Genomic DNA, 24,200 nt, shown 5'->3' on the forward strand with positions numbered 1-24,200 from the left:
GTAAAATATTTGTAGCAATGTTTGTCCCCGCTCAAAGATTTGTTTGACAGTAAACCTCAAGCTTTCATAAACAGGAATTGTGCCATACCTCAAATGATGTAATTTTAAGCGAATGGCAGGTGGCAACCCTCCCATTGTTTGGCATCAAAACAATGTTCTAAAATACAAATGAGAGCGGTCCTGATGTCAGAACCAAAACTAAGGGCCTGCTGAAGACCGGCTAGAGGCCCACGGAACTGGGTGAGCCTTTCGGTGTCCATACTCCAACCATTGTTAAGAGGGGAGTTTCATCCAAGAAAAACGAATCCCTTTCTAACAGACCAGACCGAGGGCAAAGATCTGGAATTGCAATGAACCAAAAGAGCAAAAAGATCGTGAAAAATATACATCACGCTCTTTTTACCTTAATTGCCATATTAATACTTGACGGTCAAAACAATAAAACCTATTTTCACCTTTTTTAACTAAATTTTACGCTTTCGGAACTTATTTTGGCTAATTTTCGTAATTAAAAAACACCTCTTTTGAGCAAAATCACAAATCACTTTTCCGACCCCTACCAATCAGTTACGAATCATGGAATACAGCAAAGGCTTTTATAGCCTCTCATAAAGCAATTAGGACTTTTGGGAACTAGTGTTCTTAGGGTGCTGGTTTTCAGCCGGAACAAACTTGGCGTTGACAAGGTTGAATCTGGTCACCTTCCAATCTTGCCGCACGAAAACTCAATTTCGAACATTTAGAGGTGAACAAGAGTAACACTTTTGACGTACAGCACATCATTCATTGCTCGGAGTTCGGCACGTAACGAGCGGATCGCAAATAGTCATCCCTCAGATCTCGTCTAAGCTGTGAGTAAATTGATATTCGAATGATGACCTTCGATCTTTTTCCCATCAAGCGTGATTCTAAGCTAAGATTAAATCGTAAACTATGAACTAGATTAGTAAATCAAGCTTCTTTAAAAAAGCCTCTCAATTAAGGAGCACGAGGAGCCAAGATGTCTAAGAGACAACGAAATGAGGGATTTTCGCCCAAGGTTGCGTGGCTGCAATCTCCGTTGTTCGGAAGTAGTAGTAGGTTTTCTCCGAAGGCGGGATTCGAAACCACGCCTTCTGGGGAATCATGTTGTGCGTCTATCAAGTATATTAGACCACTCAGTTACCATGGTTCCAAGCCTATATTTTAACTCTTTATGGCGCCTGATCTGTCATTGGACTAATAGTTATAGATTTACATGCTGGCATTTGTTCCAACCCATGCTCAAGAGAAGTTTCTCAAGAGAAGTTTTGGGGTTAAACCTGATTTAAACATAAGGAAATACGGCGCAATGATTATTGAAGTTTCTTCACCAGCTACATACTCTTACCCTTTCTTGCTATAAGACCCAGCCAGCCTGGTAACAGACTTGGGTACAATTTATCACGCATAAATACGGACGATGTGAAGCTTGGCGTCGCTGGCCAAATGGGCGCACCTCCGCAAACCTAACAACTAAGTCCAACTCCAATCCATTAGAAAATAAGAAAAAAAAGATACATTTCATTGGCCACCCGGTTGGGCCAGGAGAGATGGGTCGCCCTGCCAATTTCTCCAGTGGATTAAAATCGACAACACATTTTCTCCAACGGGGTTTCCCCATCCGCATAGTTGTTGTCCAACTCCAGCTCCATCTAATAAATATTGCGAATTGTACACGCATCCTCACTCACACAAGGGTTTCCTTCCCGTTGCTTGGCCTACGTATAATTTTTCGACTCGGAGATGCAGCTGTTGAACGGGAGACAGAACTTTGCTCCACATGTCAACGACAATGAGGCTTTTTGGGTTGGGCCCATGGGATGGACTGGGGCGTATGGTTTCAGTAGAAGTGTCTACTAGCAAGTGTCAGATCTCAATCACACTCTCGTTGGCCTTGTGTAGTCAAGTGCATCAAATAATGAACTCCCACGTTGATCCCGGGGGCCATGTGACTGACGATTGAGTGTTGCCATTGGCTTGTGATGCAGTAATGTGCCTGGTCGCAAAATTGTCGCATTCCCCGTCCAAGTACGTCAGGGTGTCAATACAACTCTTTTTCGACACTTGAGCACTTGAGCAAACGTATGATCGCCCTGTGACGGTTCAGGACCCCGCGTCCCCGGATCGAGTTGTCCTTCAAATGCAGCCGTTTCGGGAGTTGCAGAGTTTGCTCGGTCCCCCCAAGTTTGAATGTGAGTATGTCCTTGATTGCGGCCCAGAGAAATTGAGTCTGCCACCCAAGGTCAGTCAGGAGAAGCGTCGTCACTTCCTTCACAAGCCTTGGGGCTTTGAATTGCTAGCATTGCTCTTGAAATATGGATCGAGGTCCACCGAGCAATGTCCGTCCGAGTTGTGTCACGAGATTCCTTGTCCCAATGACCAAGTGAGAATATCACACGGAATTTAGAGTGACGTCCACATCGATCGAGTCAGGGGAGAGGGTGATTGAACAATCCAAACTCGTTCACAATTAGTAGAGGAGAGCGCCGGCAATGCCCTACAAATTAGGGCCTAAGACTGTCAAACAGAGACAAGCAATGATGGGCAAATGTTCAAGGGTTAGTCCCAAAACACGCCAGAGTTGCGTCGAAATCTGTTCACACTGCAAACATTGATCCACAACCAATTCAAATTAGACGAAAAGCTGACCTCAAATTGAATCAATGAGACTGCTAGGACAACTGCTTCCCTTCCAATGTGCCGCCATTTTCTTTTTTTTTTAAAGTTTACAACATTAAAATATATTAGCGAGTCATGGCAGTTGTCCAACCCAGGACTATGCTTATAAGTCTACATTGTGCCTTGGAAACACGAAAATTTCCCATTAAGCCTGCCGAAAAACACCTTCTTCGTTTGACAGACATTAATAGTTAGATCTGGCTCGTGGCGGCCGTCCTTGTTGAAACTGGCATCCTCGGATTGAATAAAGCCTGATTAAGTGACACGACAAAATACGCTGAGGCAGATGGTCGAACAGGAGCGTTCTGGATCGTGTTCATTAATCTTGCCACTGATTTGTTTCATTTCAGATCCACAAGAAGCGAAGGATTGTGGGACGAGTCCGCTGCAAGAACATTCGCGCCGAATGCCCTTCTCCTACGTGTGGCAGCCCTGTCCTTTTGCCGGGAAGGTGCTGCAAAGTCTGCCCAGGGCAAGAGAATAGTGAGTAAAATACAGTATACGGTGTTACTTAGTTCTGGATGTAAGCATTGTTGTAAGGAACACTACAGAGGTAACTATAATCCAGACTCGAGATCCCAAGATAGGTACCGCATTGGGCCATGGGATTCTAGGAAATGACGACACAACTCATTGATTGTCATTGATAATCTAACGATTATTTTGGTCACTCTGACTTTGAAGGCGGTTTGGAAATCAGGGTAGACGAGATGGATTGTTTCAGGTCAGTTTTAGTGACACTTTGTAATCTCCACCCCACTGGCTTGTAGGCTGCCTAGGTCACTAGATGATCATACCGCAAATAATTTTGCCTTTAAAGGTTTAACGGGAAGATGTGACTGAATTTGATACGTAGTATAGTATGTTGTTCTGTCCCAAAGCAAAGTTCACTTTTTTTTGTTGTTGCCCGTCAATCACCTCGTCAGTTTTGACCTGAGTCTGTCCCGGAAAAAGTCAATTTGCCGCCCGATAAATGACCGCTTTTTCCGCCGGGAAATGTCATTCGAAATGGATTTTCGATTGATTTCAGGATCTCTCGCCCGTCCCAGCTTCACACTGACACGAACTGAAGGTGTCTGTGTGGAAATAATGAGTTCGGCCGTGCATAGATGTTACTTAATCTTCCGACCCGCCACTGAGGCACTCACTGAGGCACTCACTGACTGAGGGACAGGGTTTGGCTGGTGGAGAGAAGATGGACGGACACTGGGGTGTTTGTATTAGACCCCTGCTGATTTATTGGGTTTATGGGGTGTGAAACTGGGCAAGGCGGGACGAATGCTTTCGTCATGCATGCTATTCATTCAACCAACCAAGGAACGGAGAGGATGGTCCTCTTTTGTAAAGAGGCGGATAACCGACATTCCTGAATGGCTTACAATGTCACCGGTGACCTAAAAAGTGGCCTCATGTTGCTGATTTTTTTCTAAAAAAAACCAAGATGTTTCGTTTTCTTCTGATTCTTTTGGTCACCATTACTTGAAAGTAAAACAAGAGCAGTGCCAAATTTCGTTTGATGGGCCTTGAGGATCATAATCCATTTACGATGGACCCACCGAAGAAGGGCTATTGATGGCATGTCATTTGAAAGAAGCCCAACCTCTTCGTGTCGAGCCGGATATACAAAAGTACCAAATCAAGTTTGCTACTTTTTCAAAACTCCTAAATTAGACACTCCAGGGATCGCACATGCCACACAAATCCGAACGCTTAGTGAATGAAATATTTTGCAATTCATTAGCGACGCAAAATCTAATATAGTCATTATAGATACCCTTGCATTTAAATTCAAAGGCTGACGGCTGACTTGGATGATTGAGTTTTTCCAAGCTCTAGTTTTCCGGCTGGCCAGTTTTTGTCTCTATTGAACAAGAAGTCGCTCGCGTTTTAGGTGTAATTTATTATGCTTTTATCAAGTTCAGCCAGCCCTTCATGTTGTGAATGGCACCATTTTAAAAGTCATAAATATTACGTAAGAACGCCTTTTTGCGTCGCTGCAAGTTCGGATCAAGTCTGCTGTGCTGTGCATACAGTTTAAGCAGCACTTGGTAGCTTTGGGAAATCGGTCGGTCGAAGTCTCGGAGCCTCGAAGCCTCGAAGCCTCGGAGGTGATCAGGTGGAAGGAAAGTCTTGATCTCACCTTGTCCACATTTGCAAATGTGTGCTTCAGAAAGGTAGCCACTAGCCGAAGAAGAGACGAAGGAGATAGAATGAAAGAAGCAACAACGAAGATGATATCCTGGCTTTGCAAGAGCAATATCATTCTCGTGTGTTGTTCATGTGGCCTAATGGCCAATCTCGTTGACAAGGAACATTTTAAAACACACACAAGTGCCATTGCTTGAACCAATCAATTACTTGTTTCATTTGCGTCTCTATGAAAGGCTCTACCGAATACGAATAAGCCATGAAAGACTCGAAAACAGGAGTGGCTTTTAATATGCACGCCTACTTAGTCACCTAAAGCTCATTCAAGCCCAATAAGTAGTGAATTGGCGGTAATTCGCGCATGTGAAGTTGTTACTCTTTGACCTTTTCCATTCACGGCCATCGTCGCCATTTGCTCGATCGGCTGCGTTTTGAGAGCGGCTCATTTTCGGGATTGGATCATCTCAGGGTAAGAAGAACCTCTGCATTTCTCAATGGCCTAAAGATGTTGTTTTGGTTTCCGCCGTCTTCACTTGTTATTAAATTTTGTGCATCCTCGTGGCCACAAATCTTGAATTCCTCATGACAAGAGTGCTTCTTCGCCTGCTTAAGCCCTGCCTACCTTCCTTCTTCTATTCTATTAGCTCCTACCTATTCGGTGTCCACGTGCTGAAATACAGGGCGGGCTCATTATTTTGATCTGTGAGCCTTTGGCGTTGGCAAGTGGAACACGAGAACGGAAGGAAATGACTTGGTAATCCGTTGAAATTAATGGACCTTGTGGGCATTCCAAGTCCAATTCAAATAGGCTGGGCTTTTAAGTGCGCCTGTTCTTTAAGTCCGTCCACATAGCACATACCAAGTAAGTCTTTATGGCGGTGGTAGTGTTGCCAAGGCGGACAAAGAGACCAAGTCAACCTTAACCACACTTGTCAAGCCATTGTTCTCGCCGTCTTCTAATTTCGGACAGACTTGAAGCGAATCCCAGCCACTGAATGTACTTTCAGCTGGCCTTTTGGCCTTCGAAAATGATGAGATTGTTGGACTCCTCGGCAAAGATCATTGTCTCCTCGTTCTTCAGCTTCCTGTCGAGTGATACGAATAACCTTTCAAATGCCAGGGCACACACATAAAAAGGCATAAAGCACTGGGGAAAAAATGAGAGAACACAACGTATCACCCAAATTTTACGGTTCCCATCCTGGCAGGTTGAGTAAATCAAGACCTCGGATCAGCTCGACAACAACGGCTTCTCATTTAGAAGGAGGGAAAAGTGGTCTAGAAAAACCACTTATAATCCACCGATTAGCACAGTGGTTGTGTGCCTGTCCTGTTCGGATACTCTCCGACAGTTTTCAAGTGGGCGATCCTGATATTTTCTTTGGCCTGTTCCGAGGTGTTGAGACTTTCGTCAGTCAGGCCTCAGAGGATTCCTGGGAACACCTCGCTCACTTTCAGTCAATGGACCCACTCCTTGTGTTCCTTCCTCCTTCATAGCTTGCATATTGAGTCAGGCCAGGATTGGGAGGATCCATGCCATCCTGAAACACAGGTCTACGCACTCTATACTAGATCCTATCATATTGCCACCTTCTTGGAGAATGAGCGGCTACAACCTTCGCCAGACAGACAAGTTCGCTCACCTCTACCAGACGACTACATCGAAATTGAACTAGACGCAAAAGTACCATGATTAAGGGCATTGCTTAGAGTTAGACATATTAGAACATTAAGACGCATTTCTTATTGCACTAGAAGACCCTGCAACCTTCATTTCAAACCTCATGTCTGAACCAGCAAGGAAAAGCTACGGGGTCATACACCAAGACATGCATTTTCGCACAGTTCGAAGACAGTTGCAAGTTGTATTTTTTTTAAAGCTCGGCAGGCCTCTTTTGAGAAGGTGCATAATAAATTGATTCCAATGCTTTCTTCTGGAAAATAAGTAAGCACGAAATTTTGAGTCCAAAATCCAATGACATGATTGCCAGCAATTGGGGCAATAACAGGCTCACAGAAAAAAAATTGGAATCTACTTTTTTGTGACCTTCCGATCAATCATGCAAGTATGTGTCAAAATTGGAGGCCTTCGGCTCTTGGGAAGCATATGTGGACCTAGATCTTCATCCGACTGGAAGAGATTGCCAATACTGGCTCGACTTTTTTCCTAAAGATATTATAATAATAATAATCTTTATTGCGACTCTTGGTCATGTCATGGCGTAAAAGTAACTATAAAATAAAATCTGATGTATAAACATCATACAAAGAAATAAAACAAGAAAAATGTCAGGATGGTAAAAGCAATAAAATAGTTGACTAGAAAGTGATATCACAATGAGAATGACTAGAATTGGTTCAATGCACATGAAAAAAGGTAAGAGGTGAGTTACAGATAGTACAAAGGAAGGTAGGTAGAGGTAAGTGATGAAAATCTTGGTTATTGCAGTAGAGTGGATGGGCCAGATTGAACAGATCCTTTGTCAACTCCCGTCGCTGATAGTATTTGGCTGGGAGCTTTATATTAGAATTATATTAGAAATGGATTAATGAAGTAAACCACTGTGAGCCACCTAAGGATTGTTGAGGGTCCAAAAAAACCTCTCAGGTCAGGCTCAAGACAATATAACATACATAGATTTGCCTCTAATGACAATGGGAGGGCTAAAACCCCACGCTATATGATTGTGCATGTAGACGTCATGCAATTCGTCAGATAGTTTCGAAAATGACTAAATCTGAGTTGTAATCGTGTCATAGTCTCGTTGGACATGGCGTCTATTTTTGTAATTAGATATCTTGATTCATTTCGAAACTGTAACAAGCCCATAATGTATTTACATCATGTAACTTCTATATACTAAGCATATCTTTCGAGCAAATATTCTAAATTCAGGGGAGACTTAGGTAGGAATTTTATGATCCCAACTTGGATTAAGTCCATTTCGTCATACGCTTAACATTTCCGAAATCATATAAAAACATATATTTATAGCTTTTGGGTATGACTTGAATAAGCACCATTAGGTAGCTTGTTCCACTTCAGCTATTCTATTAACATTATGATTACTCAAATGTGCTTTAATTTTGTCCAAACTGCCATGAAAAAGTCTACTACCCTGAAAAATACTTCATGAACGAAACAGGATGTATCAAAACATGGCGCAATCGTTAGTTCCTTAATCTCCAAAGCCTTAACCGTAAATGAAGCACTGATTTATACTACAAGCTTTAATGAACATATACTCCAGACTAATTGATTGACTGCGTTGTTTAGGGTCCATCAATTGACAAACATCCCGTCAAGTCTGGCCTAGTCTTTGTGCAACGAATCCCCTTTATTATCTGTCTGGTCAAAGTGTGCGAATTCTTTTTAATTATGGACGAATTCTTGTTCCGCCGAGATGTTCACTGACTTGAGAGCATTTCTGCTTCAAATGATTGGAATGGATCCACCATCGATTAATCGAAACGAAACTAATTGTGTAATTGTTTTTACAATTAAAATAAACACCCTGTCGTCCTTGCATTTATTCTTTCGATGATGGAGGAAATGAAGCCGGGAGTGCCTTTTAAGAGCACGAGTCCAAGCCGTTTAGAAAAGAGTTTTGGTAATGTAAAGAAAGAGTGTTAGAAAAAGATCCGATCGACAAGCCCAAGTAGAGACCTACAATCAAAGGCCAAATTAATTGACGATCTCTAGCCAAAGGAGCTAACAGGCAAGCCACAAGCCACCTTTCATCTCTCCATGTTCACGTGTGATGACTATCAGCGGATCAGAGTATCAAAAAGCAGATATGGCTCGTCGAAAGCTTGTATCTCATTGCAGAGCTTCAAGCTCTTAAGGCTCCATGAATGCTCGCTCGGCATTGAGATTGTGATGATTTCTGGCCGGCCCTTAAGATTTTGAGAAGTCGCTTCGCTGACGCCATGATTGGGCCTTGAATCATATCACTCCTTCTCGGACAGGAGAAAGACGCCTCAAGAAATATGGGCCTGAATCAAAACAGGCCTGGCCCTGACAACATAGGCCCAATACCGCCAGGAACAGGATGAGTGAAGATTTGAGAATTATAGGGTCTTCAGCTCTCCTGCTTCAACGCAGTCAGTCTTTGAGTTAGTATTGGACGGCAATATATAGAGAGAGAAAGAGAGGGAGAGAGAGAAAAAGAGAGAGAGAGAGAGAAAGAGAGAGAGAAAAAAGAGAGAAAGAAAGAGAGGGAGAGAGAGGCCGATTCCGAGGCTCTCAGCGATAATAAATGATTCCGTAAATTGGGTCAATGCTCGTTGATTCTTGTTGGCCTAATCTCCAAAGGCTCAAATGTGCATAGGCGACCTCAATTAGATTGAGGACTGGCCACCTGGATGAATTGAACCCGGTGCATTTTGTTGGAGAGTAACGAGTAGTACGGACTTCCACAATTACAAAATGAACAAATCGAGATTGAAACCTGGACCGGCTTAGTTTCCCAGAAAAGGCAATCATTCCTTCATGGTATTCCACACGTGTGACGTCATTTTGTTGATCAATGAGCTCAAAGCTCATCTCTTGTTTGAGTGTTTAGTACGACATATCTGCTGTTTGACTCACGCGATGCTAATCTATTTTGCAGATCCGGACGAAAAAATCTCCGTGGATCTGGCCCGTGAAGAAGAGGAGAAGAACAGTCGCCGTAAGTGTACGAATATCTTGTAAAACAATAGCACCATCCGCTATTGGTGACTATGCATGATGGATTTGGTACTGATAAACTATCTACGTAGTATAGGACAGTATTATTGCCACTCACCCGAATTATATGGCTGCCATGGGAATGGAAAATTGAAAAAAAAAAATCTGCCTAACAAAGGGGACTCGAGATGACTCGCTATCATTGGGAATATCTCACCAGGTTTGGGTCCGTATTTGGTGGTCATAGCATATTCAGTGTGGCGTAGTAGGTCGTGCCGCTACGCTAGTAGTAGTATGTAGTAGTAGTAGTAGTAGTAGTAGTAGTAGTAGTGATAGTAGCAAAAGTATTCGAACTGGCTTCAAGATCTTTGGGGTTTTGAAGAGATGCATTCATAGGCCACTACTCAGCTACTTTGACACTCCATAACTGCCAACCTGATATAAACTGTGGCACAGGGTGGAGCGACATCTTGGTGGCGAATCCATGCTTGAGGTCCACTCAAGCATGGGGGGCTTCCATGTGAACGGGATCCTCGTTTTGGGGACAACCTGTTCAGACAATGAATGGAGAGAGAGAGAGAGAGAGAGAGAGAGAGAGAGAGAGAGAGAGAGAGAGGAGAGAGAGAGAGAGAGAGAGAGGAGGAAGAGAGTGACGACTAGAGAGAGAGAGAGAGAGAGCCATTGCCCATTGGGGAGTTCCATTGTTACGTTGTGAGACTGGACGGGTCGGGTTTTCTGCATTCCCAATTCCAACCAGACAAGTAAACGCCATCGCCGATGACTGACCATTCCATTGATCTCTTTTGAAGATGGGACGTGGATGATAAAACAAAGGAAGGAGTAACAGAGCACAGGGGGCAAAAAGCGAAAACAGACAAGGCTGGAAAGTGGGGTTGGTTCGTTCAAGAATTGTTCATTCTTGTTTTGAGTCTTCACATACAGTATTACACGGGAGAGAGAAATTGAAAGGAGTAGGTGATCAGAAAATGCCATTCATTACGAACTACTTCAGTCAGGGACGTAATAATGTCTTTTATGGATTGGCTGACATTCTGCCATTTAACATAGAAATCATAAAGGGAAATGCAGAACCCTGTGCAACCTCTTTTTCAAGCAATCAAAATTCATATTCTCGGTGAAACATGGTCCTTTCTTTGTGTTCTCATGTTGTACCGTATCGCATTGAAGAAGCACTTTTGACCCGGGATGAGAAATCATTTAAGGCCATTTTCGACCACTTGGCAGCCAATGGCTGAAATTCCTTCAAAGTCGATTTTTGCCATCACTGCTCTTGACAGCTAAGACCGAGAAGCATGGCATCAAGAGTTTGCACCATATCATGGCTCTGCTTTGTCGAAGCATTTCGTCTGGTCGCGCCGAGTTAGCAGTCAAGTGCAACCATCTTCTCTGGGGTTTTGAGTAGTCAATCATCCTTAAGCCCAATGGAAGGAGGCCTCTTCTCTGGTCAGCTCGAGTACCAGTATGCATGTAGGTACGTGCGTATATGTACACATGTATGCATGCATGCCGATTGCTTGGTGTAGCAGAAGTAGAAGTTGTTGTTGTTGTGGTAGTAGTAGTAGTACTAGTAGTATTAGTACTAGTAGTAGTAGTAGTAGTAGTAGTAGTAGTAGTTTTAGTACTAGTAGTAGTAGTGGTAGTTGCGGTGGAAGTAGAAGGCCCACTCGCTCTCGCCTCGATTGGTGAGGCTAGGACTCGAACTCCATCCATTCAAGTATTGCACTCTTTACTACTGTTCCCTCCTATATCCAAACACGCACAGTAATGCTACGACCAAGGGAACCTCCGTCCAATGGTTGTTGTGCGAGTTGTTCATCTGGTTAGGCCCACGAAGTTAGGCGTTCCATTTACATAACCATTTTTATCTCTTTTTATCGGCAACTTGTACAAGGGGAAGAAGAAGAAAAGATGCAGAAGAACAAGAAAGGGGGAAGGGGAATGACATTGGCCGTGTTTATTATTATCTACCAATCAGTCTCCTATTGATATACAGTATATACACGCTGGTCGTATCTACGTACATAATAAGGACGGAGAGTAAACATGGAGAAACGATGACGTTATTGGCCAGTTCGCATTGGGCGGCCGTACCTTACGTATTTGTAGACTTGTATTCAGTGGGAGCGTGGCTTGTAAACTAATGATGATGATCATCATCATATTTTGCAACCCATGAGCGCTAGTTGGGGCTAAAATTGACGGTGACCTCAGCGAGTTGTCTGTCAGGCTTGTGGAGTTTCACGAGGATCATGAAGAATGGGATCAATGGCCATTTGCCGCCAAGACTCGACTCACGTTTTATTACTGATGCTTCTGCTACTACCATTACTACTACAGTGCTATCCATCTCCGCATGGGATTTGCATACAATTTGAAATTGAACGAGATACACAAACAACCCTCCTCGTCGCGATAGTGAGGCGGACACTCACATTTTTGGGAGGGTAGACCCGTTGGCGTTGCTTCAAATTGGGAAAAAAAGTTTGGAAGGAAAACTGAAGCCCAGAGCGAGAAGTATTGGACTAATTTTTCCGACCGTGATTTCCAAAGGCGTCCGTGGGATGAAGTTTACTCTTGTAGTTTAAAGGAGTAGTTAGGTTTAATGACTCGGTGTCATATGAGACGAAAATTTCCTTGTCCCATATTTCAATTTATGTAGTCAATAGCCAATACTTTTTGCGGTCTTTGGTTCTCTTGAAGCATGGAAATTCTGACATTGTCGGAAGCAAAACGGTACTGCATTTTTTTCAAATTTATTTTTTTTTGGTGAAAATTTAATTGACTGACTTTATCTCAAGATTTAGCGTCTGTCAATTACAGTATGAAACGGGGTTGCCGCAAGATGTTGTAACATATATTTATGTACATCCTGGTTTAGCCATCGTAGCCATTGCCAATGGTTTCGCAGATTTTTTATTTTTATTTTTATTTTTTTTTACTTTTGCATTTTTCAATATTTTTCTCGGATTTTTATACCGATACAAGGGAATGAGTTCCCCGCAAGTCACAATAAAAAAAATATTTAGTCACACAATGGGGTAAATTTGATGCATAATATGAATTCTTAAGAAAATTGTGAAATATTGCTACTCAATTCAGAGAAGTGTTGGAGGTGAACAAGGATATTATAAGTGCAGAAAGTCAATAAGTAGATCGAACATACAATTGATTTTAACATTATGCCTGAACCAGATTCGGAGCAACGGGTTTGTCGCTGTATTTCTTGTATTTGTGGCCGGGTTTTCGTCTAATCTAGTGCAAAAACCAATGAACTTTCAGGCCAACTGCCGTACCAAGATGGCTGGCTCCTTGTGGCGTCATTGAATTGTCTAATCATAGAAATAACGAGTTTAACATGAAAATTTAACATACGAGAATTGAGTTACGTATCAATGGCCAACAAACTTGTCCTTGAATAGCGTAGGCCCTTTCCCTTTTATATGCATACAATTGCGCAGAATGGGGCATGCCGTCATATCCCTGGATTCAAACAGGATTCAAGACAAGTCCCTTGATTTGTATCTTGTCCATGCCAATTATAAATTTTGCTTCGCTTCTAGATTATGGGTCTTTGTTGACCTCTGAATCCATGCCAAAGACGAGCTTGGTTGCCACAGGGCGATTTTACTTTCGGAAGAAGACCCTCAGCTACTCTTTTGTGACCGGGCAGGAATTTGGACACCCCAAGTTTATATCTTTTCTGGATGAGAATGGAAACATCGTCGAAGAATTCCTAACGCAAACAAACGAATTCCATGTAAAAAAATGTCGATCAATGTCGATCCCAATTTCAACACGCGTAACAACCTTGATCTATTTTGGTTTCAAGAATATCACCGGAAAGATTTGCGGATCCTGGAATCGACTCCCAAGGCGTTATCGAAGACAGCTCCGCAAGGATTTGCTGTTTGCCCAATTGACCAATGCAGAGGGAGCCACCATCAGTGGGCGGATCGGCAAGCATTTTGGCTTGAGTAGTGAATACTTCTCCGGGTTGCTTCTGCCCATTTCTGGTAATGTCAAGCCAGTCTTGCCATTTATGCTCTTTGACATAATTTTTAACTGATAAAATGGCTCGTTACTATCCCAGGATCAGGATTTGGATCCGCCACCGCCATTGTCTCCACTGATTCCACTTCATCAACGGCTGGAGGGGTTCATATAATGATTTTGATGAAAGACGTCTTTGGTCCGACTGATGATCAAGATGTGACCTTGGACGTGAAACTCGAGGCAGTCATGGACAATGGGGAGAGGCGAATCATTGAGGACACCCTCCGGGTTCCCAAAGTAGTCCCCAAAGATGCCACCACGAGTGACTTGAAGACCGGGTTTGATGTTCTTGAGATGGACGCCTTGGGACGTGGGAACTTGAAGATGACGGTCTCTTCTCGGAACTTTCCGCATTATGGAGTGGAGGGTTACCTGGGATCTCGATTCAGTTGCGACCTTGTTGACAGCATTTTGTCTCCTGTCGATGAAGATTCGGAACTCGACGAGATCGCAGCCATGGACCATCAAAATAGTCCACAAAGAGGCTTGGCCTGGCTTGTCCCAAAAACCAATGGAGAGCTGGACTATCACATTCAGATCGAAGACCTGTCATCAAATGAAATTACAGCTCTTCAAATTGATAATGGGAAGATGAGTCGGCGTCTTCTGATGACTATTCCGTTGAAAGCGACCTTCAATGGAGGAGAGGCGTCGGGTTCCATCCGAATTAGTGCCAAAGAAATGGAGCAACTCTTTAAGGACAATCTATTTTTGAATGTGGCTACCTTGGCAAACGAGAGGGCGCTTCGAGGAAAATTGACCATCCAAATGATGAGTGAGGCCACTGAGACCATTCGGCCAATCCTTTTGAAAAGCAATCTCAGCCTGGTGTCCGGAATAGCATGGACTAGTATCAACGCACACTGTCGCCTAAACTACGAGGTAAGCTTATTCATATTTCGAAGAGTGATACATTTTCTGACATCCAATTCGTGGCAGATGCGGCTCATTGGCCCCGAACGAAAGACAGAGTCTACCCTGACGCTTAAGGACTTTCCCATGAAGAATTTGAAGAACCTGGCAATGATGCCCGGAAGGCAATTGGCCTTGCAAACCTTCAGGGGTCCCACAGTGAGCGGGCATCAAGATAACCTTCACAAGCTCAGTGTTGCCCGATTGGACGGCGGAGATGCTTCATTTGTAATCAGGCACGAGGGTCACTATGAATTTGAAATCGAAGGACGCATCAAAGACGTAAGAGGCGTGACTTTGTTTAACGTTTTACCTTGACCTGGAGAAATATCCTTTGCACAAACAGGTGCAAGCCCCTCCGGATTGCCTCCCCCGATACGTCCGAAATGAGTTGGAGCTCATGCCTGGATTTTTGAGCGATCTTGGCGAGGAGAGACCGGAGGTTGAAAAGGAATTGGCCGCCCGGTGCCTCTATGAAGGCGGAATTATCTATGAAGACGGAGCACAATGGCCGGCATCCCACACCAACTGTCATATGTGCTTTTGTCAGAGGTAACACTAATTTCGATTAAAACCAAACTCCTCGTCTCAAAAACAGAATTAATTCCTAAAGGGGGAAGGTCAATTGTGATCCTGTGGTGTGTCCCAAAATTGAATGCAGCCGACCCATAATCCACAAAGGCGCATGCTGCCCTGTTTGCCAAGAGGAAGTGCCCATTGACAGATCCAGGGGTTGCCAAATTGAAGGCGATGACCAATTCCACGTAGCTGGCAGCCGTTGGCATCCGTATATACCGCCCTCTGGTTTCAGCCGATGCGCCACGTGTGAATGCCACGCAGACACCCTTGAGGTGAAGTGCACTCATGAGCATTGCCCCAAACTGGATTGTCCCAAAGATGATCAAGTCCGGGAGGACACTTTGGCATGTTGCAAGGTAATTGCAGCGCAAGCCAAGGAAATGCATAATGTGTGTCGATGATATCGTGTAATACTGACCTTTCTTTCTAATGTGGCAGACATGTCAAGAAGACAATTCCACCTCGACCTTTTACGACCCATCCATAGACTATGATCAAAAAACACAGCAAGACATGGGTCGGGAGTTTACGGACGAGGACATTTTGGACATGGGCGGTTGTAATTGGAAAGGCGAAGTTAGGACCAATGGAGAGTCCTGGCATCCTCATATTCTACCCTTTGGGGAATATACGTGTGTTACCTGCACGTGCAAGGTAAGGTCCATCAATGGGTCTGAGGGTAATTAGGCCCCAATATTCAATAGTGCCTTTAATTTAGGAGGGGAAGACAAAGTGTCAGAGGAAGAGCTGCGTCAAGCTGAACTGTATCCACAAGGTCACTGATCCCAACGGGTGCTGTCCCCGGTGTGCAGCCAATTCATCAGAGGTACGTAACCATCCACCCCCTTACTCCAAGCTCCAGGCTCTAAAGTCCCTCTGTTTTAGGTCAAAGAGGCCAAGAGGCACAGGAGGCAACAGAAATTGAAGAAACTCAGACGAATGCGTCAAAAGATCCGCGAGCAGAAGCGTTTACTTGTGCGACAACAAAAAGCGGGGAGTCAAGATTAGCTCGTCCGTCTAGTCACCCAATCTCTCTTACGATTAAACCAGCTGCCAAAGTACAAACCCATCCCGGTGACCAGATTATGACGAGTGCTGTTACTCCGCCCTTGAGAACACAAAGTGCCAAAAAGACAAATGGCAGGAGCGTGGAGCGCCCGGCCCACGCTTATTTATGGAACTCTTGCTTCTAGTTTTAGCTTCTTCCTTCGTTTTCTGCTAACCAATAGTAACACTAATCAAAACAAGGAAAGTATTGGTGTCCGTACCATCATGATGAAGAATATGTTGCAACATGTATAGACTCAAATGTAAGTTTCAAATTTAACCCCATGCCTGTACTGAAGTACACAGTATAACGTTGCATTTTTCCTGCTTATAACACCAACGCCCATTCATTCATCCATTCATCCATGTATTCATTTATCATGCAAAACACAAGCGAACGAACAACAACCGATTAAGCCACCGAACCAACCCCCTTAAAATTGGCCGTCACTTCTTTTTCAAATTTTCACAACCACAAAATGGAGAGCTATTTTATCTGAATGTATGACGAGTGGAGTCCACTGAATGCAAGTATATTTTGTGAAGACATAACAACTACAACCAAAGGCTGTGATTTATATTTAATTCTCCTCGATTATGATTATCAAGAAGACAAGAGAAGAAAATTGGCCATACCATCTCTTTTCAAGAAGACGAATCCTCATCCGAATCCATTATTACCCGTCCTTATGTTCAATTTGTTTACATCATAATTGGACTTACTGCTCTGAAAGATGAAAACTGGGAAATACACATTTCTTTTAACTCGTTGTCTTAAACTTATTTCGGTTGCCCTAACATTCCTCTGAGTGGCAAAGGTTAAGCCTTGTTCGAGCTCAGGGAAATGTGCAGAAGGAGCCTTTTGAGGTCTAATTTTATCGTCAAACAAAGGAGTGTAAAGGCGGCGTAAAATAGGACCTCATTCAGATCAGAATTTTTATGTAACATACTTCCAACCTGGTATAGTGTACAGTATAACAGGATATTATAGCTATGGTATTTCATAATTGCATCTCTCGGTTTCGCGACCTTTGGAGTTCCACCTCTTCTGTCAGTTTGGCCTTGCTCCACCAAGCAAACAAGGTCTTGCTCGATCCTTTTCGTCCTTGTTGACTAGCTTCCAATAACGTGTCCGGTAAAGGGTGACCTAAGGTTTCTGGTAGGCAAAACGACAGCGCACCTCCCAATAATCCAGCAATGCCGAAAATCAAAAGTGGCAGCTCCTGAAAGGGAAACCGAAAAATTGAATAATTGGAATGAAGAGGTTGAGTGACCTATGTGTCATAGGTCTTCCGTCCAGATTCACACCTTAAAGGTCAGGGACGGCAGAAACAGGGCCAATTGTGGAGCTACCGTGGATCCAATACGACCAATCATGGATGAAAATCCAACAGCAGTTCCTCTGATAGGGGTAGGAAATAACTCGGCGGTGTACACATACGCGGTAGAAAAGGCCCCTGAAGAGCCCATTTTTCCGATTAAAACCAAGGGAATCTTGGCTGGATTGGAATCGGGCACAAACGCAGATATGATGCAAGCAATACCACAAGCCAAGAAGCTAGATCAGATTTTTGGTTATCTATATAAGATCTAAAAAATGGTTTAGTGTCTTACTTGACAATGATGACTGGCTTCCGACCCCAGTGATCCGAAATCAGGATGCACACAATGTAGCCTAAGATTTCGAACACGGCACTCAAGATAAAATTGAGGAAGATATTTCCACCCAAGACAGTCATGCTCATGCCAATCCCATAATATACCATAGATACCACTGTCCAATTAACGGCCATGACCAGAGTCCTCCAGAGTAAACTCCGCCTGGTGAACATATCCTTGAAACCGAGACCATGCTTTCCATTGATTTTCTTGGAAAGGTTTTGCTCATCTTCTTCTTGGAACACAAGATGAGGTGGCAAAGATTTCCGGTTCAACTTTTGGGCGATATTCAGAATCTTGGGTAACTTTTTGGTCTTGCCCTCGGCTAAGAGCCACCTCGGAGACTCTGGGATCACAAACCAAAGTAAAAGTTGAGGCAGGATCAGAGCCGCAGTGACGAAATGAAGTTGGCGCCAATCCCGTATGAAATAAGCCAAAACTCCCATCTACATGAAGATTGTTATAGGTATAGATCAAGTTCTTGTGACATAAAGCCTGGATTGAATTGAAAAGCACGATATTGTGTTTTTTTTAAATTTTATTTTAGCACTAATCTGTCTTTTAAAATTTACTTGCAACACTTTGCCTTCCGAAATGATTTACCTTTTATGCCCTTATTAATCTTTAAACGTTCCCAATCATCACAGAGGCGACCTTTCCTGGAGGCAAAGTTCTAGCAAAGACAATAAAGGTCTTAGGGCAATTTTCAGGGAATGCCAAATTATTGAAGTGTCTCACTTTCACGAATAACGATTTGTTTCTTTAGCTTCAGAGAATCAGAATTTGGAGGGCGTAGTTTGCCTTTTGTTACACATTCATGTGGAGGTAAAAAGCAACATAGGTATAATCAACTGTAAACTAGAGCCCTACTTTAGACTTCACTTTCATGCATTTAGCGCACTTGTTATTGCTCCTTATTTTAGCTTGAGTGCTTGGACAAAATATTTAATAATAAATAAAAAATGCCCATATTGGCGACTTCTCAAATTCGGTTTAGATTGTCCGGCAAATTTGATGGCTTGCTTAAGAAATCAGCAATCAATCCTCTTTAAAGTTACAGAAATTGGAATGTACGGTCTTGAATAATGAAAGATGTGTTTTAAAATACACTATTTACTTCTTTGGACTTATCACCAAAATACAAATTGTTCTTTTTAGTTGCCTGATTTCAGAATGTGACCGCCCTATTTGCGATTATAAATTCGTTTTGACAATTTTCCCTTTGGCTCAACAATAACCATTGAATTACTAGCTTTCCACATTTCAATGCCTTTTGTGAGATATGTTATGTGCACAAAGCTGGGGTAAGTTACGACAACTTCGGAGGTGTTTAGCTACAATTACCAATACAAAAGCACTAAATGTTGATGTCTAGTTAACTCACCAGTATTTCACCCACAGCAAACATTAGTTGGTTCATATTCCCCACAAATGCTTGTTGCTTGGCACCCACTAGTTCCACACTAAGAGTGAACGTGGTCATGACCATCCCCATTTCACCAATCCCGGCCAATATTCGTAATATCAAATACGACCAATACTCGGGTGCAAACCCACCAATCAAATCGCCCACGCCCCCAATGGCAATCAGAACCAGGATCATGGTCTTCCTCCCGAATTTGTCAGCCGGCGTGCTACTAAGGAATGAGCCGAGGAATAGGCCCACCATATAGGCCGTCCCGATGAGCGCCACCTTGTATTGGTCGTCGCAAATCAGGCCCCACTCCGTCACAATGGTTTGATTGAATTCAAACTCTTGAAATATGACATTCTGGGGTCCACTTGTGTTGAATTGACACGAGCTCAAATCATCCAAATCAAAGTCCGTTGAGCCTTGAAGAAAAAGTCTCGATCTTTTCGTCTTAGAATGCATGCATTTAAGAGAAGAAAAGCTTTACCGATACACGTGGTTTGGTTCCAGGAGAGGCTTCCATTGAATCGAGGGGTTTGGCAAAAGTCAAGGTAGGAGTTGGTTTCCCCATACAGATCGACATCTTCAAATCGGGCATAAAGGCCATCGCAAGGCTGCCGACAGCGAAGGGCCCGAGGTTCTAATGCAGTGAAACTAGATAAAAGTACAATCACTCCTCCACTCAATGGAGGAAGCCAAAGCAGAACAATTAAAATGATTTGCCAAGCTCCAAAATCTCCAATGTGTTCCAAGACCTGATCAAAATTGTCAATGGTTTCCTTCTTTTTAGGTGGAAGGCTGGGATCCCCGGACAACAGGGGAATCAGTTCGGTTCTGGACTCACTCATGTTGAATCATGAGCAAACAACACTTGTCAGAGGTGTGTTTTTTAGCTTGAAAAATCACACTGGAACGTACAAGTAGAGGCCGATTTCTCCGGCCGAACAAAAGAGTGACTCGCAGTTCGGGTAATACAAAGAGAAAATTGGAATTGTTGGCAATGCCTTTGTGCCCAATTTGAGGAAGATGCTAACATTTCATTAAAAAATTCAAAGACATTTGACGGAACCAGCAGGTTAAAAGAGGGAGGAGATGTGGCGTAGTGTTTAGCGTTGCCTCCTTGAATGAGAGAGGTCCTTGGTAAGAAACTTCTCCCCATGTTTCTCCAGAAATCGTTTAGGCGCTAACCACATCCACACTCGGAGAGCCAATCTTGATATCAGACAATAAATTGGAATTTGGAAATAACTGGTGTAACCGGGCAAGCTCAGTACTCATTTTTTAAGAATTCCTCACTGCTACTGGAAATGGGATCCCCAACACTTACAAATGAAAGACAAGAGTTGTAAGTCTTATTTAATATTTTATATCTCATAGCATACAATTGATATAATATCTGATCTACCAAATAATTAGAGTTGGCAGATTTGGCTAGACTTTCAATGTAGAGTTAATCAAGAGTTTTGGTCAAGAACTTGTCCAAGTCTGACTGAAATCCTGCCACTGGATCAACACCTACATATTTCCTATGAATACTTGAGGGCAACAAATTAAAGAATGATGGAGCTTGAGAGAAAAAAAGATCATTGTTCTAACTAAACTGGATTTTTGAAGGCTTGAAGGTGCTCTCAAAACGCACGTTAAGCCTCTACAGTCACTAGAATTGACCCTAAATCCTGGGTTGGGAAAAGCTCATGGATAATCTTGAAGACGTACAGCATCAGATACCTTTCGTACCTTCTCTGAACACTGTAGAGTCCCAACTTTTTTAGCCTCTCCCAATACGAGAGCTCTCTCAATCCTGTGACGTTCCTAGTGAAACATCTTTGGACTTGTTCGGCCTCTTGCAAACCTGCTGGACTCATTGGAGCCCAAATGGGTGAAGCAGATTCAAGATGCGGCTGAACAATCGGCTTGTACAGAGTTCGCATCGTGATTCTACGTATCAATGGACTTCAACGTGCGATAGATCCAACCACATGTTTGAAAAGTTTTACCCACCTTCAACTGGATATGCTCACGTCAACGAACTTTCTATTATCTTGGAGGACTACACCTAAATCCGTCACAGATGAGACTCAAAAACTTGCTTTAAGACTTTTCAGGTCTTAGAAAATATGTACTTTTTACTTTGCTTTGGGAAAACCGAACACTTTGGAAACCCTTATATCCCTATCAACGGCAACCTCCTTGAACAATCAATTACACCAAGAGGTATTCCGCCCCATTAAATTTCCCCACAAATTTCTCTTTGAGATTCTTTTATTTTTGCATATTTTACACCCTTATATAATTGCTTTGTTTTAGCGATTAGAGGATTGACATACGCGAATGCTAAATAAATCTTGATGGAACGAGAAGTAGTCTCTCTCTCTGTGACTTGATGTACCTTTCTTAATTTAAACCCTTTATCTTTTGATTGGTGCAAATTACAATTCACGTGGGAGAATTTCATTCCAGTCCAAAATTTCAAAGAAATGGCGTCAAGATTGCTTTGATATAGTGTTTTTGGACTTTTACCCCACCAGTAATATTCATAAATGGAAACTCGTTTTGACATTAAACAAAAAGAATCACATTTCGTCTAAGAATTTGAACTCATTTGCAGAAAGAACTTGATTCATCACATGATATGAAAGAGTAAGTATTGTTCATTATCCAACAACATTTACCATCTTGATGTAAAGCTTTTCCAGCATTTCAAAATTATTTGGTTTTTAGCTGGTTATATGGTTAGGCTGAGCAAAATCTTTTTGGGAACACTGTGTATTTGACTAGACCAACATTCCAAATTCGAGGGTAAACTCAATCATTTAGAAAAAAGCGCAACTTGAGCTTCAATGTACTTGGCTAAAATTTTACTCATAACTGTTGATTTCAAAAATAAGTCTGCTTATGGCTATTTGGAGAGGATTTTTTCTTTCAAAAACACCATGCTCCAGATGAGCCTACCCCAATATACGATAAAATTATCGTATAATGATATTAAACAATATTACGAAAACATCGTTCCGTCTTGTGCCTGCCGTTGTAAAATCACGCCCAAAATTGGGCTGCAATGGAATTTGCGTCACTCACCCCAACCGCAAAATGATTATTGCTCAGTTCGGATCTTGACGTAGCCTGCACAGAAAGCAGATTCATCCATATGCGTAATTGATTATGAAATGCTCCAATGATTTAATGAGGACCATTCCCATATTTTAGTAATTTTGTTCTCTCCCGAGCGGCCGATTTCATTGAAAGATTGCTTGGAGTCAAATCGAGCAATCGGCATTTCCCCATTCCCTGCAAATCAACGAGAAGTTCCGCTAACTTGTGCGTTTGTTATCTTCATGTTCTGGAAGCACTCTGACTCACCAGTCCGTCGGTGTTCAGGAGCAGTATGTTCCAAAAATGAACTTTTTCGTAAGACCTATCCAGCTCTGCCTTGAAATGGGATGGACTGAGCTAGCGTACTGAAAGACGTTTTGCCAAGCTTGGCAAAATGCGAAACGTTCGGAACATTGACCAAATGGTTACTCGAGTCACGAAAGAGTTCTTAGAACGCTGTTCAATAGCGCTTTAGGATCTACCCTTGAAAGTGTCGTTAAGTTTTGTCAACAATCAAATACAACCAGAGAATATGTTTCAATACGGCCATATTCAAGCATCAAACTTTAACACTCATTGGCAACTCCCAATATGGCAATACATACATGTACGTCTCTTTCCATTTTAAAGTCTGCACCGTCTTGGATTTCTTGTGCAAACCTTGATTGTTGAATCAGCGTAGAAAGTGGTAATTACCACCATGAGCTCAACTTCTTTGACAAACTGCCATTGATTAGGAGGCCCTCTCAACAGATTTGAAAATTCGTTGAAAAATGATAAATAAACATCCTCTTCCTTGTATAAATATACCTCGTCTCCTTTTCAAACCCTCAGTTGCTTGCCTAGTACTCCCTGGTCGCCATCATGTTTCTCATAACGACCTTTCTCTTTGTTTCCTTGGCCTTGAAAGCCCATTCCGAGAAACTAGAATGTCCCACAGGCCTTCAAATCGGATCCCAAATTCTCAGAACTCCTTCACTATCCGCTTTGGGCTCCAGCACGTTTTACTCCATCGTATGCTCATCAGACCCTTTCAGTTTTGACCCAAGCGCCTCCGTGGAAATCGGGATACAACAAGACTTCTTCAATGTCCCGCCACAGGATACGCAAACCTCTGGCGTGTATCAATTCGCTATGGAGCAAATGACTTATAAAAAGTCCTGCTCGACGCGGGGTAATGTGCCTAGTCAGTACTTCGTGGAACTGTGCCGATCCCAGGAATCGTTTTGCGGGATTGAAGTGCCCAAGGTTGCCGGCGGAGCTTTCAATCTCACGCACATGGATGCTTTACCCTGTGAGACCGATGAGGAAGAGGTGGATGACTCGGTGGCCATGGATGAGATCGTTTGTCCTTACCATACGGATCTCAATGGGATCTTGATGGCGCAGGAGAGCCCCAAAACTGTTCAATATTGCGGCGTGTGCGGCAATCAGCTGATGTGCAAAACGCGCGTAGTGTCGCCACCGATAAATGCGTTTCTGGGCAAATTGATGATGTATCGTTGTGAGAAGGAACCATGTCTACAGGATAGGTTGGCGCTTTATCCGAATTCGAGCCATCAGAGGTCTTGTGGATTCCGGTTTGAGTGGAGCAATTCCATTGAGGAGACAATTCGAAACATGGACCTAATCCAAGACGAATGTGTTCAAATGTCTTCTGCCACGAGCACCTCATTTCAAATTCAATGGCTCAATAGCATAATAACCTTGTGTGCATTGTTGATTCTGGGATTTATGAGGTCTTGTTGAACCCTTTTGTCAGGATGTTTGTAAGGAATAAGGGAGATATTGGATGAAACTGGAATAAATGGACGAAAGCATGATCATAGTTTTTTGAAATAATATCCGCTTGATGAAACGGTTTATCTTTGCCGTGAACGTTTGATGACGTAGCCACAACGTTTC

The 24,200-nt window shown here is 42.9% G+C and overlaps 2 protein-coding genes across 3 annotated transcripts in view; one reads left to right on the forward strand and one right to left on the reverse strand.

Moving 5' to 3' along the window:
• LOC131882725 (dorsal-ventral patterning protein Sog-like) overlaps nt 1-16,897 on the forward strand; it is a 32,658-nt gene extending 15,761 nt beyond the window's left edge. Inside the window, exons 3-13 of the mRNA XM_059229965.1 lie at nt 3,051-3,183; nt 9,462-9,521; nt 13,102-13,298; nt 13,371-13,554; nt 13,632-14,476; nt 14,534-14,788; nt 14,853-15,058; nt 15,120-15,441; nt 15,524-15,739; nt 15,804-15,911; nt 15,971-16,897. Coding sequence (XP_059085948.1) covers nt 3,051-3,183; nt 9,462-9,521; nt 13,102-13,298; nt 13,371-13,554; nt 13,632-14,476; nt 14,534-14,788; nt 14,853-15,058; nt 15,120-15,441; nt 15,524-15,739; nt 15,804-15,911; nt 15,971-16,093 — 2,649 coding nt within the window. The 3' untranslated portion in view covers nt 16,094-16,897. The remainder of the gene's footprint in view (nt 1-3,050; nt 3,184-9,461; nt 9,522-13,101; nt 13,299-13,370; nt 13,555-13,631; nt 14,477-14,533; nt 14,789-14,852; nt 15,059-15,119; nt 15,442-15,523; nt 15,740-15,803; nt 15,912-15,970) is intronic.
• A 142-nt stretch (nt 16,898-17,039) lies between these two features.
• On the reverse strand, nt 17,040-22,944 carry LOC131882726 (organic cation transporter protein-like). 2 transcript variants are annotated; one of them, XM_059229966.1, is made up of 5 exons: nt 19,690-22,944; nt 19,176-19,624; nt 17,747-18,237; nt 17,441-17,690; nt 17,040-17,355 (listed from the first exon to the last, which is right to left on the reverse strand). In XM_059229966.1, exons 1-5 carry the CDS (start codon nt 20,048-20,050, stop codon nt 17,134-17,136), a joined length of 1,773 nt encoding a protein of 590 aa, XP_059085949.1. In that variant the 5' UTR covers nt 20,051-22,944; the 3' UTR covers nt 17,040-17,133. The 2 variants fall into 2 exon arrangements, with proteins under 2 accessions (XP_059085949.1, XP_059085950.1); XM_059229967.1 differs by having other exon boundaries at nt 19,698-19,952.
• Nucleotides 22,945-24,200: the final 1,256 nt, after the last annotated feature.

Source organism: Tigriopus californicus, chromosome 6, assembly GCF_007210705.1.
Source record: "Tigriopus californicus strain San Diego chromosome 6, Tcal_SD_v2.1, whole genome shotgun sequence".
NCBI classification, from domain to species: Eukaryota; Metazoa; Arthropoda; class Copepoda; order Harpacticoida; family Harpacticidae; genus Tigriopus; species Tigriopus californicus.